Source organism: Nematolebias whitei, chromosome 16, assembly GCF_014905685.2.
Source record: "Nematolebias whitei isolate Nwh7 chromosome 16, NemWhi1, whole genome shotgun sequence".
NCBI classification, from domain to species: domain Eukaryota; kingdom Metazoa; phylum Chordata; class Actinopteri; order Cyprinodontiformes; family Rivulidae; genus Nematolebias; species Nematolebias whitei.
Genome location: NC_056513.1, coordinates 11,138,861 through 11,155,190, shown reverse-complemented (window position 1 = coordinate 11,155,190; position 16,330 = coordinate 11,138,861). Strand labels below are relative to the sequence as shown.

The 16,330-nt window shown below is 40.0% G+C and overlaps 1 protein-coding gene across 1 annotated transcript; it reads right to left on the bottom strand.

Annotated features, from left to right (window-relative positions):
• Positions 1 to 775: 775 nt before the first annotated feature.
• LOC119423088 lies at positions 776 to 14,609 on the bottom strand (the record flags this gene model as incomplete). Its single annotated transcript, XM_037690497.1, has 5 exons — positions 776 to 861; positions 3,573 to 4,328; positions 4,440 to 4,488; positions 11,339 to 12,261; positions 14,528 to 14,609. Coding segments are annotated over 5 exons (1,896 nt in total), but the record flags the coding sequence as incomplete, so codon positions are not given.
• Positions 14,610 to 16,330: the final 1,721 nt, after the last annotated feature.

Below are 16,330 nucleotides of genomic sequence, written 5' to 3'. Positions count from 1 at the left end.
CTCCACAGTGCCCATAGTTCCCGTTTGGTGGGCGGAGTGTTCACCTCTAGTGGGCGGATTATTAATATCAACGCACCTTACCAGCTGGTGGCGCTAGTGCTACATTAAGCTCTTTTCTAAGCACCACTAACATGTATTAAAAGAATAAGAGCCGGAAAACAACACACAACCAACATGGATGACCTCCTTGATCTCCGCCCTCAACCAATGAATACGCCCCCTGACCAATCAGTGACAATTGACCACTATTAGGCTATTATCAAGAATTCAGTAATCTGACAGCTTGTGGGGTAATAACTGTCTTTGAGTCTTTTTGTGTGCGATGGGAGGTTCCTGCACCATCTGCCTGAGGATAGTAGATGGAAGAGTCCTTGTGCTGGGTGGGTGTGGTCCTTAATGATGCTGTGTGCTTTACACAGATATTGGCTGTAGTAGATGTCCTGGATGGTGTGGAGACTGCTACCAGTGATGTCCTCTGCTGTTTGCACCACCCTCTGTAGAGATTTCCGGCTCTGACTGGTGCAGTTCCCGTACTACCCTATGATCCAGCCTGTCAACAAGCTCTCAGTGTTGCACCTATAAAAGTTAGTGAGGATGCTGGTGTTCGTACCAAACTTCTTTAGTCTTCTTAGGAAGTAATAATGTAGACAGACAAGTAAACAGAGAGCTTCACATTACAGCTCAGTTCCCTCTTTACCACAATGAACTGGTACAGAGTCTGCAATGCTGCAGATACCACACCAGTCCATCTCTTACGTTGCAAGAGCCAACTTTATTAAGCCAGAGTCTGAGTGCCAAGGCCCCCACCTTTTTCTACCGCCCATGGAGTCATGCGCCTGACTCGTATGGCCTCTCCTGCAACTGGTGCACCCACAGGAAGGCAAATTCATGTTGCATGTTCAGGCTGAGCCTGACAGGGCCCCATGGGTAGAAAACCCAGTCACCAGGCGCTCGCTAACAAGCCTCTTCCCCGGGCCTGGCTCCAGGGTGGGGCGCCGGTATCACACACAAGGGACACGTTTTCTGTCCATTTGAGTTTTTGGAATCACTGCTTGTCTGGTTTGTCACCCAGAACCAATCTGCCTTGGGATACCCTATCAGGGGCAACTGCAATTGCCCCCAACCGTGTAGCTCCTAGGATTATTCAGGCACACAAACACCTCCAGCACGATAAGGTGCCAATTCAAGGAGTTTTTGGATTTAAGAAATACATTATTTGTATCTCGAACTGGGTGATTTAATTTGTAAATTTGCTCCATGAGGTTTGAGCAGCACAATAAACAAATTGGCATCCCAAGAAGGAAATAGTCAAATAAGATGAAATAAGGGCTGTTCAACATAAAAGTTGCTTATAAATTCTCTCAGCAGAAAATGGGCACGTTCTGTGGACACTCATGCATGCACATTGGAACAGATGACCTTTCCCTCAAGTCTGCACTGATTCTCTGAGCAAGGACCGAAGAGTTGAGAGACGTCTGGAAAGCAAGGAGTGGCACAATTTTTACTGCTATCTAAATAACAATTTGCATTTTAATAGAGCCTGCTTTCTAAGGAAAATACTACATCTCACCTTTACAGGGTGAAAACACTGACGTTTAAAATAGAATACAACTTTTACTATGTTCTTAATCTAATAGCGTTGTTGATAACAATGTTATTATTATAACATTTCAATGTATTTAACTAGTTCCAACATTCCTTGTTCGATTTATATTTTTTATTGGGGGGGGGGGGGGATTGGGGGGGGGAGGGGAGACAATAAATCTCTTTTAACAGAAAGTTTTGTGCAGTGGTGGGACATAAAACTTGTACAAGTATCATCCTGTTGTGAGATTATATCAGTATTACCTTCAGCTTCTCTGTTTCTGGTTGTTGTTGTTTTTTTCTTCTTCTTTCGGCTGCTCCTTTCTCCAGGGGTCGCCACAGCGAACTAAGTCGCACGAAGATTTGGCAGTTATTTTTACTGCAGATGCCCATCCTGACACAACCACAGACCACCGAGCTACCACAGCCCTCTGTGTGGAGCAGAGAGCTGCTATCTAGGACACCCGGAGGAGCAGATGGTGGGGGTTAAGGGCTTTGGGTTAAGGGCCTTGCTCAAGGGCTCAGAGTGGGATGAATGAGGGTGGGGGCAGGTGTGGCTGCTTCACCTACACCACCCACATTTTTGATGTTGTCAGTACCGGGGCTTGAACCGACGATCTTCCGATCACAGGCCCACCTTCTCTAACCTCTGCGCCACCACTCCCCTGTTCGTCATACAGAAACAGCTTCTCTGTTTCTATTTGACGAACAGTATTTCCTCACATGTTGATGAATGAGCACAACAAAATTTGTTATCATGTTCTGCGGTTGTGCTGAACCCGCATGCAGGCAGAGGCAGGAGACTCGGAGGTAAATAATAATCATTTTATCTTTACAAAAGCAAAAGCTGAAGGGGCAGCAAAAACTCACGTGAAAGGAGATGAGAGAGGGAATAGAAACATGAAGCCTTCGCAGGACAATCCGTGGATTCAGAATGATTAAAAATGAAAAATACTACCAGATAATACTTTTGGGACAGTACCAATAGTTTTTACATGATTCTTTGGAATCCTGACCGGGCTCAGCATTTGTTTTCTGACCTGCTGGTGTATATTGGAAATAGTTTCTTTCACAAGTTTTTTTTTTTTTTCATTGATAAAGTGTTTGCTTTGAGTCAAATAGCATATTTTCACACAATATGATTTTGAGTCATTGTATTTTATAGTAAATTGTTAATATGACAGAAATATACAAAGTTAAAAAAGTCAACATGAAATATTTTTACACAATTGTTCAATTCAATTCAATTTATTTATATAGCGCCAAGTCACAGAAGTCATCTCAGGGCACTGAACAGAAACATTCATATACATTAAAAGTAAGTTAACAACATTATTTATCTGAGGAGCAGACTGCTCTGAGTCTCACTTCATTGCAGACTCTCATCTTGAGCAAGCATGAAGGCGACAGTGGAAAGGAAAAACTCCCTCAAACCTCCAGCAGAACCAGGCTAAGGACAAGGCTGGGCAAGCAGAATTGTAATTGTATTATTGGAAATGAAAACAAATTTATTAGTCACACTAAATCATGTTAGCGATCAACTTCTGAAACATTTAAAGTAAAAGATTGATGACAAGAAATAATAATACTCAAGTAAAGTTTGATTATAAATATTATTGTGGGGCCGAGATGGTGTAGAGGCAGGGCAGCCGGCTTGGGACCCGAGAGTCCCAAGTTCGATCCCCAGTCACTGCACATCACGTGGCGTCTCTGGGCAGCACGTCTAATCCCCAAAAATGTCCCCTGGGCGCTTTCAATAGCTGCCCACTGCACCACCTGGTGGTGGATGGGTTAAATGCAGAGACTAATTTCGCCATTGTATGGAAACATACAGTGCTGACATTGTGATGACATTATTATTATTATTATATTATTATTGCTCATATCAACTAATCTTTGAATGACTTCAGATTAGTTAATGCTTGATACAACTTAGTTATTGTTTGTTCGTGGTTTATTCCACCAACTAACAGCTGTAAGTAATGCACCTCCAGCCATTAACAACAAACGATTACCGGTAGCTCCCCTAACACCAGTTGAAAGAGCTGGACTGACTATGGCCGCTGCTCCCACTAAATAAGGACCTGCAGTCTTAAGGTTGTCTCCAACTCCACGCCACCACAGTTTCCTCTGGGCCTCTTTGTATATGCTGCTGGTATAATGGCCACCATTTGACTGAACTATCATGTCTATTTGTTTAAACAAATCAGCGACCTGAAAACGATTTTCTACACATGTATTGTCAAACACAATGTATCCAGCTTTACAGTCACTGGTGAGCTTCCTCAAATCAGGACTTTCGTGCAAATAGCTCTCAATAGGTTCCTGGAGTTCATCTCCTCTGGTGAAAACAACTATTGTATACTTGGAGGCTTCCTCTCCAAAGTTTTCTGTGATCCACTGAACAGCATTCTTCTCCTCATCTGTGAAGCGAACATCCAGACGAATGACCAACAGGAAAATATGTGGTCCTGGGAGAGACAGCACGATACAGTTCTCTATTTCCTCTTTCAACTGTTTCTCTTCAGTCGATGTATCAAAGATCCCAGGGGTGTCAACAACACTCACAGTTCGTTCATCTAAGTGTCCAGTTTCTTTCATGCATTTCTTTGTCACAGGAACTGGAGATATCTTTGAAGTAAAAGCTTCCCGTTTCAGGATGGTGTTCCCTGTCGCACTCTTACCCGATCCAGTTTTTCCAAGCAGCACAATCCTCAGATCTTTTACAGCTGGAGAGCAGGAATCTGTGAGCAAAGGCAATCACACGTTTCATTTAAAGCCTCGAGGGTTAAGTAAACTCATCAAAGTATAAGTAACTGTACACAATATGCACTGACAAAGTTAAAAACACCAACCTGCAGCTGCGGTTAAAGGCATCTTTTTATACAGCAGATAGAAAGAGAACTAGAAAACAGACATCAAACCACCACAGAGGCAGAGCTGTATTTTTTTTCTTGTCACGGTGGTTAAGCCCTCCCTCTGTGCTTCATTAAAAGGAACATTTGAGTTTCCAGTAAAACGAAACTCACAGCTCTGTATGAGAGGCTAGATGAGACATAATCAGAAATACCTCACCCACACACACACTAGTGAAAACCTCTCACACGTTTTGCATGTGTTAATCCAACAGGAGGTTGGCTTGAAACACAGCAGTGAGGACTACTTAGATCTGGTTGGCAGGCCACAGACTGATGAAGTCTTCCGGATGGAAGACGAGACGTTTCTTCCTTAAAGAAACTGGTCCAGATGACATGATTTAACCTTCTTTACTCTCACGCACATTAAAACCTTTCACACACAACTGAGAAGGTGTGAGAGGTTTTAATGTGAGACCTTCTCAGCTGTGTGTGTGAGAGGTTTTTCTGAATTATGTACCACCTGGTCTCTCATAGCATGGACATATTACAAGTACAACTATTTAGAGTTACCAGTTAACCTAACATGCGCATTTCTGGTCTGTGGGAGGAAACTGGTACACGAAGAAAGCCCACATACATGAAGAGAACATTGAAAAACCACACAGAAAGATGCCAGTCCAGGATTTGATCTGGCAACCTTCTTGCTGAAAGGCAACAGCTGTACCAACTGCACCACTGTATCTGTAGTTTGGAAGAAGTTTAAGATTTTTTTTTCTTCTGAAGTCAGTTGGTTTGTAGTGGCCATCTTGAATTTGGTTGATTCCGAATGGTGATCAGTTATAGATGTACTGTCCATTTTCTACCGGAAATGAAATCAGATCATGTTTTTAACACAATATCCTTCCAAATATCAAAACAGGATACATATATCTAGACATTTCATTAAGTTAATATATTATCTAATAAAATTATATTTCAGACACACATAGGAGGCAAAGAGGGGTTCAGTGTCTTGCCCAGGGATACTTTGGCATTGGGCCCCCAGTTCTCCCATTGGAGGACAACTGCTCTGACCACTCAGCCACAGCTGCCCATTTGTTCATGAGATGTTTTGCTAACAAATAGAGTTAGCTGATTCCACTAGTTAATGACAAGATTTTAAAACACACATCTCTTGTGATCAGTCAGAACTTGAAAAGTTGTGGATCGAAGCGGATGATAAAAAGAATCCAGCTGTACGACTCGACCACAGACAGGCAGCGGTGTAGTCTACGTGATATGTGGGTATACAGAGTTTACCCACTAGAAAAGCTTAATAATTTCAGTATACACACTTAAAAGTGCCCAATGACATATCATTAGGCACATGTCATGGATACATTAAACGGCAGTTTAACACTTCTGTAACAATCTATCTGTTTGCAGCGCTTGTTTATTACATTTGCTTGTCCAGCTAATTATTGTATACCGTAATTCTGTATTAACTGAATACTTGAACATGTTTTGCTTTGATACTGTTTTATAAATTCTAAAACATGTCTTTAATACAAAACCAACTGTTATACAAAGTTTTTCTTGTACATTCATTCAAATACAAGCATCAGAGAAATTTGGAAATGTTTAGTATGCTTAAAAATCAAAATAAACTGACGATTACATTGTACTAACCAGTGTACTTTGGTTTCTATGCACAGTATACCCACTACAAAAATGTAGACGACACCACTGACTACAGAGGTATAGTTGTACTTTGCACTATCCTCAACACACCCTGTCATTCTTCTTTTGCCTTTCAGTTTCCAGTAAAACAACACTGTGCCTGTGTGCACCAAAGGTTAATACCATATCATTTTATTTATAGAGCACTTAAAACAGCTACAAGGCCAACCAAAGTGCTGTACAGACTGTAATGCTGTAATGGAAAAATACGCCCAAATAACCGCTGATAACAGGGTTCAAAACAAAGCCGGACCTCCTGAATCAGTTTAACTGGAAGTTTCATCGTTTGTACATTTTTATCACTTGCAGCCATAGAAGGTGGACGATCATGGAATTTTGTCTTTATGTGTTTTTTTGTCTGTTGGGAAAATATCTCATCAACTACTGGACAGGGGGAGCTTTTTATATATATAAAAAAAAACTAACAGTAATCATTGGTTGTATCTTCAAATGATTAACTCTTAGAGAGAAAATTCAATTCAAGATGGCTGGCACAGCTAACTGCCCTTAAATAACTTAGTCAATTTTATAGATATTAACATATAATTTAGTGTGGTGATAGCTGAACATAATTTCCAACACATATGCTGATGCTGTGGCATCTTTAATTAAAACATTGGTGTGCAATTGTGCAGGAAGTTTGCATTCCTTCAGTGAACGCCAGTGTAATGTCAAACAGGACTTTGTTCTGCCCAGAAATATTCCCGCTACTGTAGATAACATATTTGTTACATTTTTTGCAGCTTCTCATCACTCGGTGTGGCAGCAAAACAAAATCTTTCTTTGGATCTCACACATATTTTCACAAGTCTGCGCAATCCTGAGTTTAGAGGCAGTATCCTCACAACGTGGCCTCTGTGGAAACTATTGCTTTTATCTTGGAGTTGTTGTTTTTTTTTTAAAGGTCTTGCTTAGTATCAAATGCCATGTTTTCAATAAATCTATTTAATAAATAATAAAAACAATACCAAATGATTTTTCATAAAAAAAGGTTCCCAAACTTTTCCATGCCATGGCCCCGTAAACAGCATTAGTTTCTGTCTGAGTCTCCTCTCACAGACCCACAAATGCTACAAAATATATAAAGAAACATCAACTTTTAGAATGTTTGAACTTTTATTCACTATATTCAATTAATTATTACAGCTGCTGAGCATAAAAATGTTTTAAACACTATTATATTCCCACTCAAGTGGCGCTGAAGTTTTGAAGGTTTTAAACACTCGTTTGCAAGGGTCTCCAGAACGAGGACGCATTTTGAGCAATCATGGCCATTTTTTCTGTATGAATGTAAAGCCATACTTAATGTATGCTTCCTCATACCTTTGAATTTTAGCTGGCAATGAGTTCTTTTTTTTTTTTGGCAGCAGTTTCCACCACTGCAGGGCTGCTGGTCTATTCCTTCGGCCTTTTTAGAAACTTCATTTCGTTCTTGCTTCAAGAGTAAAGCAGCTTGATACATTTGACTGGAATCCAATCAGAAAGATGAGCATGGTGAAACATTTTTCAATATATTATTATAAATATATATTTTAAAATTATTATTGAAAAGTAGATTTTATTTTATTACAATAATATTTTTTTTTAATGCTTTTTTAAAAATCTTCTCTCCAACTTTCTGAAGCCTACCTGGCGCCCCCTGGCGGCCCCTACTTTTAAAAACACTGGACTAACAAACCCAGCCTGCAGGCACACAGCACACAGATTCCAACAAAGATGAATGTTTTTATTGTCTTCCTTTTTCAAGAATCATACTTGAGCTGAGTGACAAACGCAAGACTGTCAGCCATGAGCAGCTCCTCTGTACTCCAGCAACTACTGCAGATAAGTGTCACCGTTTATGGAGACAAACACCAGGAGCTAAAACAAACCGTAAACCTTTAAAAACCAAAGCAATGGAGCTGACATGGCAGCAGGAAGAACATACAACAGGAGACTCAGAGAATGCCAGACTGTAGACGAATGAAAACGTTGGATGAAGCTGAATGGGAGGAGTGGAGTCACCTGAACTAAATGACAACGAACAGTAAGAGTGGGCATGGAAGGGAGCTGAGGAACAGAAAGTGAGTGAGGAAAGGTGAACTGAGAGATGGCACAGGGGACACGCTGAAACACATAGAAAACAATAACAAAGGACATAAATCTAAAAATAAACTCAAAAAGGTATCAAGACAATTAAAAATTTAGATCCTGACATAAAGCTGGAAAACTGATTAGAAGTCACCCATACTGTGTCTATCAGTTTCTCCTGACACTGTTTCCTGAAACATCATCCATTTTACCATACCATACACCATACCATACCATACCATACCATACCATACCATACCATATCATACCATACCATACCATATCATACCACACCATACCATACCATATCATACCATACCATACCATACCATACCATATCATACCATACCATACCATACCATATCATACCATACCATACCATACCATACCATACCATACCATACCATATCATACCATACCATACCATACCATATCATACTATACCATACCATACCATATCATACCATACCATACCATACCATACCATACCATACCATACCATACCATACCATACCATAACACTTTATTTATAAAGCACTTATAAACAGCAACAAGGCCAACCAAATTCTGTACAGCAAAAACAAACAAGCAAAGGACATTGCAAAAAATGCATAGATCCAAATATGTAAATATAAAAAGTAAACGATTAACATTATAGAATACAGATAAGTTGAAATCAGCTCACTCAGTGTCAAAAGCCAGGGAATAAAAGTAAGTTTTTAAAATGTGACTTAAAAACAGTGAGAGAGGGAACCTGCCTGACATGCAGTGGTAACTCGTTCCACACACAGTTTGGGACCTGTAACAGAGAAAGCCCTGTCACCTTTGAGCTTAAAACGAGTGCCTGGAACTGATTAAAGCATCTGGTCTGCTGACCAGAGAGTGCAGTGGGACATATGGCTGCAGCAGATCAGTGAGATAAAAGGGGGCAGAACTGTTCAGAGATTTAAAAATTCACAGAAGGATTTTAAAATTAATTTAAAAGTGGCCCAGGAGCCAGTGAAGGGAGGCCAGAAATGGAGTAATGTGCTCTCTGTATCAGTTAAAGATCAGGCTGCAGCATTTTGAACTAGTTGTAAACGTGCAATAGCGGTCTGACTGATTCCATGAAGAAGCGCATTGCAGTAGTCAATCCTGGATAGTATGAAAGCATGTGTTACTGTCTCGTGACTTTTGGACAGTATGGGCTTCAATTTAGACAGTTGCTGCAACTGAAAGAAACATGATCTAACAATTGTGTTTACATGACTGTTTAGCTTCATTGAAGGGTCCATTTTCACTCCTCGATTAGTGACAACTTGTTTCTCTAATGAGGCTAGAGAGCAAACATCGATACAATGGCTCTTGATTGTACCATTAGGTGAAAACAACATGACTTCAGTCTTCTTCTTATAAAGTTTAAGAAATTTAAAGCCATCCAATCCCTGATGCCAACCAGACAGTCAAGAAGAGGTTGGATAGAGCGTGCACCAGTGTGATTCAGAGGGAAGTAAATTTGACAGTCATCAGAGTAAAAATTAAAAGGTATGATGTGTTTATGAAAAATAGCACTTAGTGGCAGCAGGCATTAAGAAAAAGGGAAGAGGACTGAGGATGAATCCCTGCGGTACTCCCAACCGAAAAGCAGCCATTGATGTTGATCCTTGATGTTGACAAAAAAGGTTCTGTGGGAGAGATAGGACCTAAACCAACCCTGTGATGCCCACCCACTGCTCCAGCTAGAAACAAGATTATCATGGTCGATGGTGTCAGTCGCAGATGTAAGGTCCAACTGAACAAGAAGCGCAGAGTCACCTGCATCCATGGCTAGGATTTTCTCCCTGCTCCGCATCAAACTTACAGTCAAGTCCTTATTTGAGAAAAATACTTCTCTTGCTGCATGTTTAAAGATTAATTATTTATATAGGTTTAGCTCTAAGTAGTTATTTCATGCTTTAAAGTAAGCTTATATAACACCATGATTGTTAGCAGGAGAGTAGGCGGGACTTAAAGCTCTGCATCAATAGTGAGCAGACTCTGGTTCCAAAAATACAACATGGCAGCTCCCATGGACAGGGTGCTGCTGACTTGAATTCACAACAAGAGAAGGTGGGAACATTTAGTCTAGTAATAAAAATTATGTCTATGCTCAGAGTTCTGTGACCCAGCTTCAGTCCAGACATCTAAATGACTTAAGAGCACAGAAACAGGTAAATTGTAATATGTAATATTGTTTCTTAAACCAATGGCTTATGAAAAACACCTTGCATTAAAAAAAAAATCTTAAAACGTACTGACATTTCATGCCCATGGTTTCACTACATAATTACTTTGTCACTCATATTTTCGATGTTGGCTTAAAATCGTTTCTTCTTATATGAATTTACAGAATTTGACCCCATCAGTTTGTGTCAGTGACTTTAGCAAACGTGGAGCGTAAATGGATGTTCACCATTGTTTCTTGCTTCCTTTCAGCTTGTAATGTTGCTAAAAATGCAGCACAGGAAACAACATGTCATAGTTTAGATCTGAAACAATCAAGCACAGAAGTTTCATTCAACAAATTATTACATAAAATAAATCAAGTGTAAAATTCAGGAGAAAAACATTACTTTATTATTGCATATATTCTTCTTGATTTTCCAACAATATAGAAAACATTGAAACAAACATAAAGTTTTACATTTTACATCATTGCTTTACTGCCATTTTCAATTCACATTTTCTTTTATTGCAACATTGACTCAAACATGTTAACTTTTTTTTAGCATGAAATACTAAAAACACAAAATTAAGTAGTTTGGCCCAGAACTGCTAAAGGGTAACCCAAGATTGCTAAATAAAATCGGCAGATTTACCTCAAAAGGTTAAATTTTGTTCATTCATCTTTTTAAATGAAAATAAATTTCTTTTGATGCCATCACAATAAGACAATAACTATTTCTCCATAGAAGTTTGTAGAAGTTTGACGATCATGCATCACAACAGGCTTGCAGATAAAATTATTTGGAAAACATATAAATGTGTTACTGTATTCCTTAATGCATTTTAAATATTCCGTCTATAATTCCAGTTTCACAAATTGAAAACCGATGAACGTGACATCACCATTCTCTATATTAAGCTACACTGTATTCTTTAGGTTTACATTTTATGTTCTTCCATGTTAACATGGCAGCTAAGCCACATAAAACTCCGAGGAGAAGAGCAGGAGTTCCTAAAGCCAGAGCTACTGTGGTGTTAGCGCACACTGCTATAATCACCCCGGCAAACACCAGCACGACAGCAGCAGCCGCGGCCGCACAGATGTTCTTCCTTTTCCCTTTTTTCTTCTTTTCTCTCTCTTTCTGCTGCTTCTCTCTCTCTGCATCCCACACTTTCCTCTCCTCTTCTTTCTTCTCTTCCTCTTCCTGCTTCCTTCGCTCCTCCTCCTCTCGCAGCTTCCTCTGGGCCTTCTCATACATCTCATTGGTGTAGTGTTGCCCGCCGTTATCCTGTATCATTTCTCTGATCATGCTGATCAGCTCTGTGACCTGCAGGCGGTCGTCGGCGTCGTTGTTGTTAAAGGCGTGGTATCTGCGTCCAAACGTGATCGAAAGTCTCCGGAGCTCCTTGCACTCCTTCAGAGCGTTGTCGGCTTTCGCCTGGTCTTTACACGTAAACAGCATGATAGTGTACATGGAGGCATCGTCCCCAAAGTTGTCCTGGATCCACTTCACGGCGTTTCTCTCCTCCTCTGTGAACCTGACACCAAGCCTGATCACCAGCAGGAAGGCATGAGGTCCAGGAACGGACATTTTGACACACTCCTCTATTCTGGACTTTAATTCCTCCTCGGTGATGCCCGTATCAAACAGACCTGGAGTATCTATCACTTGGACTGGAACCCCATCCACCTCCCCGTTCTGCGTCTCACAGTGTTTCGTCACAGAAACTGGACTTGGGTCCTCCTTGAAGACCGTTCTTCCCAGGATGGTGTTCCCTGTTGCACTTTTCCCTGATCCAGTCTTGCCCACCAGGACGATCCTCAACCCTCCAGACAAATCCAGAGCTGTGGGAATTCAAATAGAAAATCAATGCTTTACACACACACTCAGAAAAAGACCAAGTTTGTATGAGTACATGAATAATAGTAAAACAAAACAACTTTTGAGTATTAACATACAAAGATTTTTGTAAGTTTTGCACTTAGAAACCATCTTCAAGGCATATTGCTATATTTTTGTCAGCAATTGCACTATGAAGTTATTTTATGTTGAATATATAACTCACATTTTTTAAAGATGCAAAGCAACAAATACCAACAAACATAAGAAATGTGTTCTGTTGTCTTGCAAAAAGATTCATTCAGCCCTCAGGTAATAAACTAGTGTGAAGTAAGAAACCTTGCTATTTTGCTGTTTTGGCCCAACCTTAAAAATAACTACCGTATTTTCTGCCGTATAAGTCGCATCAATACAAAAGTGTCTAATAAAAGTGGGGAAAACATAAATAAGTCACTTCGCCGTATACGTCGCATCTATTATGCGTCACCGCTGACCACCTGGAAACGTGAGCCGGTGTTGTGCCAAAAATCGATTGGCTGCCAAAATGGCAGGAACGCACACAAGAAGACTTTAACAAGAATTTAACAATTATAACACTTAAAAACAAGAATTTCTTTGCTCAAAATTATAGCAAAGTGTGTCTCAGTTTAACTTTTTCTTAATAAATGCACTTTAATGGTCAAATCAGCTGCATTTCACCTGGGCGGCGCGGCGATATGCAACTGATTTGACGTGTGCTCCAGGAGTTCCGGAGTGAGACGAAGGTGGCTCTGTATGGCAAGCCAAATGTCTCATTAATACCCACTTTTACCTATTAATTAATGAGACACTTGGCTTACCTTAAGGCTCAAGGGCCCTCTAGCGGCTGCAGATGATAATGTTTAATATTTTTCATGTCAGAATGAATGAAATCGTCAGATCTCAGCCAAAAATTGAGTTATAAATATGGGAAAATGACGTATATTAGTCGCTTTGGTGTATAAGTCGCAGGACTTGCAAATTTATGCAAAAAGGTGCGACTTACTTGGTGAAAAATACGGTATGCATCACCTTGTGCAATATTATGAGATGTCGCGCTCAGCGTGTTTTGAAAGACATTTCATTACTACCACATTAAATTTTAGTTCAGTATCTGTAAAACAGACTGAGCTACAGTCAATTTTGTTTTGGTTAATGTCGATTAGCTGTGGCAGCCATCTTCAATTGGATCAACCCCCAATCGTTAATTGAATTCTGAAAGTTTAAATAAAATTTGTCTAATTATTCATGAGATATTTTGCTAATAGACAGACACACAAACATAGATGGGTCAAAACGTTATCGGCCATGTTTGCTGTTTAGAAGCGGCTGATAAATATTTATTTTTTGGACATCTTTATTGTACTCTATTAATCTTTTATGGGGAAATTAATTATTTGCATTTTTCCCATTGCACATGTGAAGCAGAGGGCTGCCATCCAAGGAGGCCGGGGAGCATCTGGGTGGGCTGGGAGCCTTGCTCATGGACCCATGGAGCAAATTAGAGTGGAGGCAGGTTTGGGCGCTTCAACTTTTCCACCCATATTTTTATGTTTTCGGTTCAGGAGTTGAACCGGAGTTGGTCAGCGACCCTCTGATCACAGGCCCCACCCTCTCTAACATCTGTGCCACCACTCCCCCAACCTTGTAAATCACGACTCAGCATTTTTAAACTGCAAAGCTTTACAACTTTAGACAAGCCAAAAACAGGTTTAGAGGTTTTTAGATTCATCAAAACTCAGCTGGCTCATTTTGAAAACAGGAAAATACTGTTTAGATTTTGAAACTTTCTCTTTGCACTCAAACATTAGACAATAACAAAAAAAAAATCCATACACATCTGTTTTTGAATGTTAAAAAAGATACAATCGAACACAATTCAGATTCTAACAATTTAGTTAAATACAAACTGGCATTTAAAGTATCTCCAATAAAATTATTCATTAGGAAAGAAAGCTAAAGACCAAAAAAAAAAAACCATTATCCACCATGTATTCAAAAATAGACCTAAAAAATGGATTTTATAATTTGCAGTGGCACTGACAATAAAATCTAGAAAAGTTATTTAGTTTTTTCTCGACTATGTGACAATGCTGGATTTATACTAACCATTAAAAAAAACGGTCTCAATCTATTGTAGCTGCAATAACATACTGTTTAACTTCATATGTTGCTGACTACAATGTGTCATTAAAATGTATATGTATAACTAGTAAAGAATAATAAAGTGATAGTAGAACTCAAAGAACATACCATCAAAGTTATACAGACCACACCCATCAGACCGAGGCAGACTTCTCGGCTTCTTTTCTCTCAGCTGTATTTCTGTGACAATAACAATAATTCAATGGGGGGGGTAAGGAAACAAAACGTCTCTGTCATCATTATTTACGCTACATTTCATGTCATTTTCTTCTTTTCAGAGTCACATTGTAACACCTTCATTCATAGTACCAAACATAAATGCTGTTAAGGATTCCTGTTGGTTAAAAATACCTTCTTACCTTCAGCCATCACTTTGTTTCACCTTTCCTTCGTCCCCAGGCGACTAAATGTGCTCAAGTAGTCTTACGTTCTAATCAACACATGTAAAGTTGGCTAAACGTTCAAATTAGTGCTCTGCGAAGCTTCTGGAGGTCTTGGCTATGTGCTAGGGGCTTCCCATTTCCTTCCATTGTCTTTGGTCAACAGAATACGTGAATGCCAACAAAGGCTGTCCACGGCTCTCAGAATGTGTTGAGTTATGTCTGAATGGAGCGATTTAAGAGTGCGTTACAGAAACATGAAAATATTTAAGCTTCTTAATCACATTAAATCACACTTTAATGATTGTGTAAGGTCTTTTTAAAGATGAGAGACAAATAAGTGCCTAGAGTGCACCACGCCTTTCTATTGTTGACGTCTCCACCAGTCAGGATAAAGTTATCTAAATGTGAAGGGGAAAAAAAAGGCACCCTTTTGTGTCTGAGCAGAGCAACAGCTCCAAGTCATACCAGTTCCAGGATGTTCTCTAAACAAGCGTCCTACAAAGCAGCAGGAAGTATTGCACGTCCCACCAACAAACAACAGTATGACATTTGTAACTTCCTCATAAATGACTGATACGAGTGTTTCTGCTTTGGAGCAACTATCACCCTGACAATATCCTGATGCATGCTTCAATAATCCAGATAAAAAAGTCACCCTGATGAGTTCCCCCTAAAATTCACTCAAAAATGTTGTAAGGAAGCGAGCATTTTTTAGAGTGGGTAAGCTGTCGTGTTTAATTGTAATATTGACCAGTATTATTAGATATCTGGTTTAACCTCTAAACCACTGGTCAAAACTAAAGTGCTGACAGTAAAACAACTTTAATCTCAAATATTTAAGTGAGTTATTCACGTAAAAATTAAATAAATCTTTATACCAAATTCATTTTTACTGTACAAATACTAAAACGGAATTCCATTGTTTGTTTTGTTGCAAGAGCATACTGTGGCAACCCTCAGCACTGGCTCTCCTCAGGGATGTGTGTTGAGCCCCCTTCTGTTTACTCTGCTCACATATGATTGTGCAGCTACCCATCCAGGCTGTCACATTGTAAAGTTTGCAGATGATACAGCAGTGGTGGGATGCATCACAAACAATGATGAGTCCAGCTACAGGCAAGAGGTGGAACACCTGGAGAGCTGGTGCAGAAAGAATAACCTTCACATCAATGTGAAGAAGACAAAGGAGATGATTGTGGACTTCAGAAGGAACAAAAACATCTACACCCCCCCGAACATAAGAGGATCTGCGGTGGAAGTGGTCTCCAGCTACAAGTACTTGGGTGTACACATGAATGACAACCTCAGCTGGAGCAACAACACCACCAGCCTGATCAAGAAAGCTCATCAGAGACTCTACTTCCTCAGACGGCTGAGGCGAGCTGGTCTGGGAAGCTCAGTCCTCACCTCCTTCTACAGGTGTGCAGTGGAGAGCATCCTGTGCTCCAGCATCAATGTGTGGCATGGAGGCTGCACAGCTGCAGAAAGAAAAGCTTTGCAGAGAGTGGTGAAGGCTGCACAGAAATCT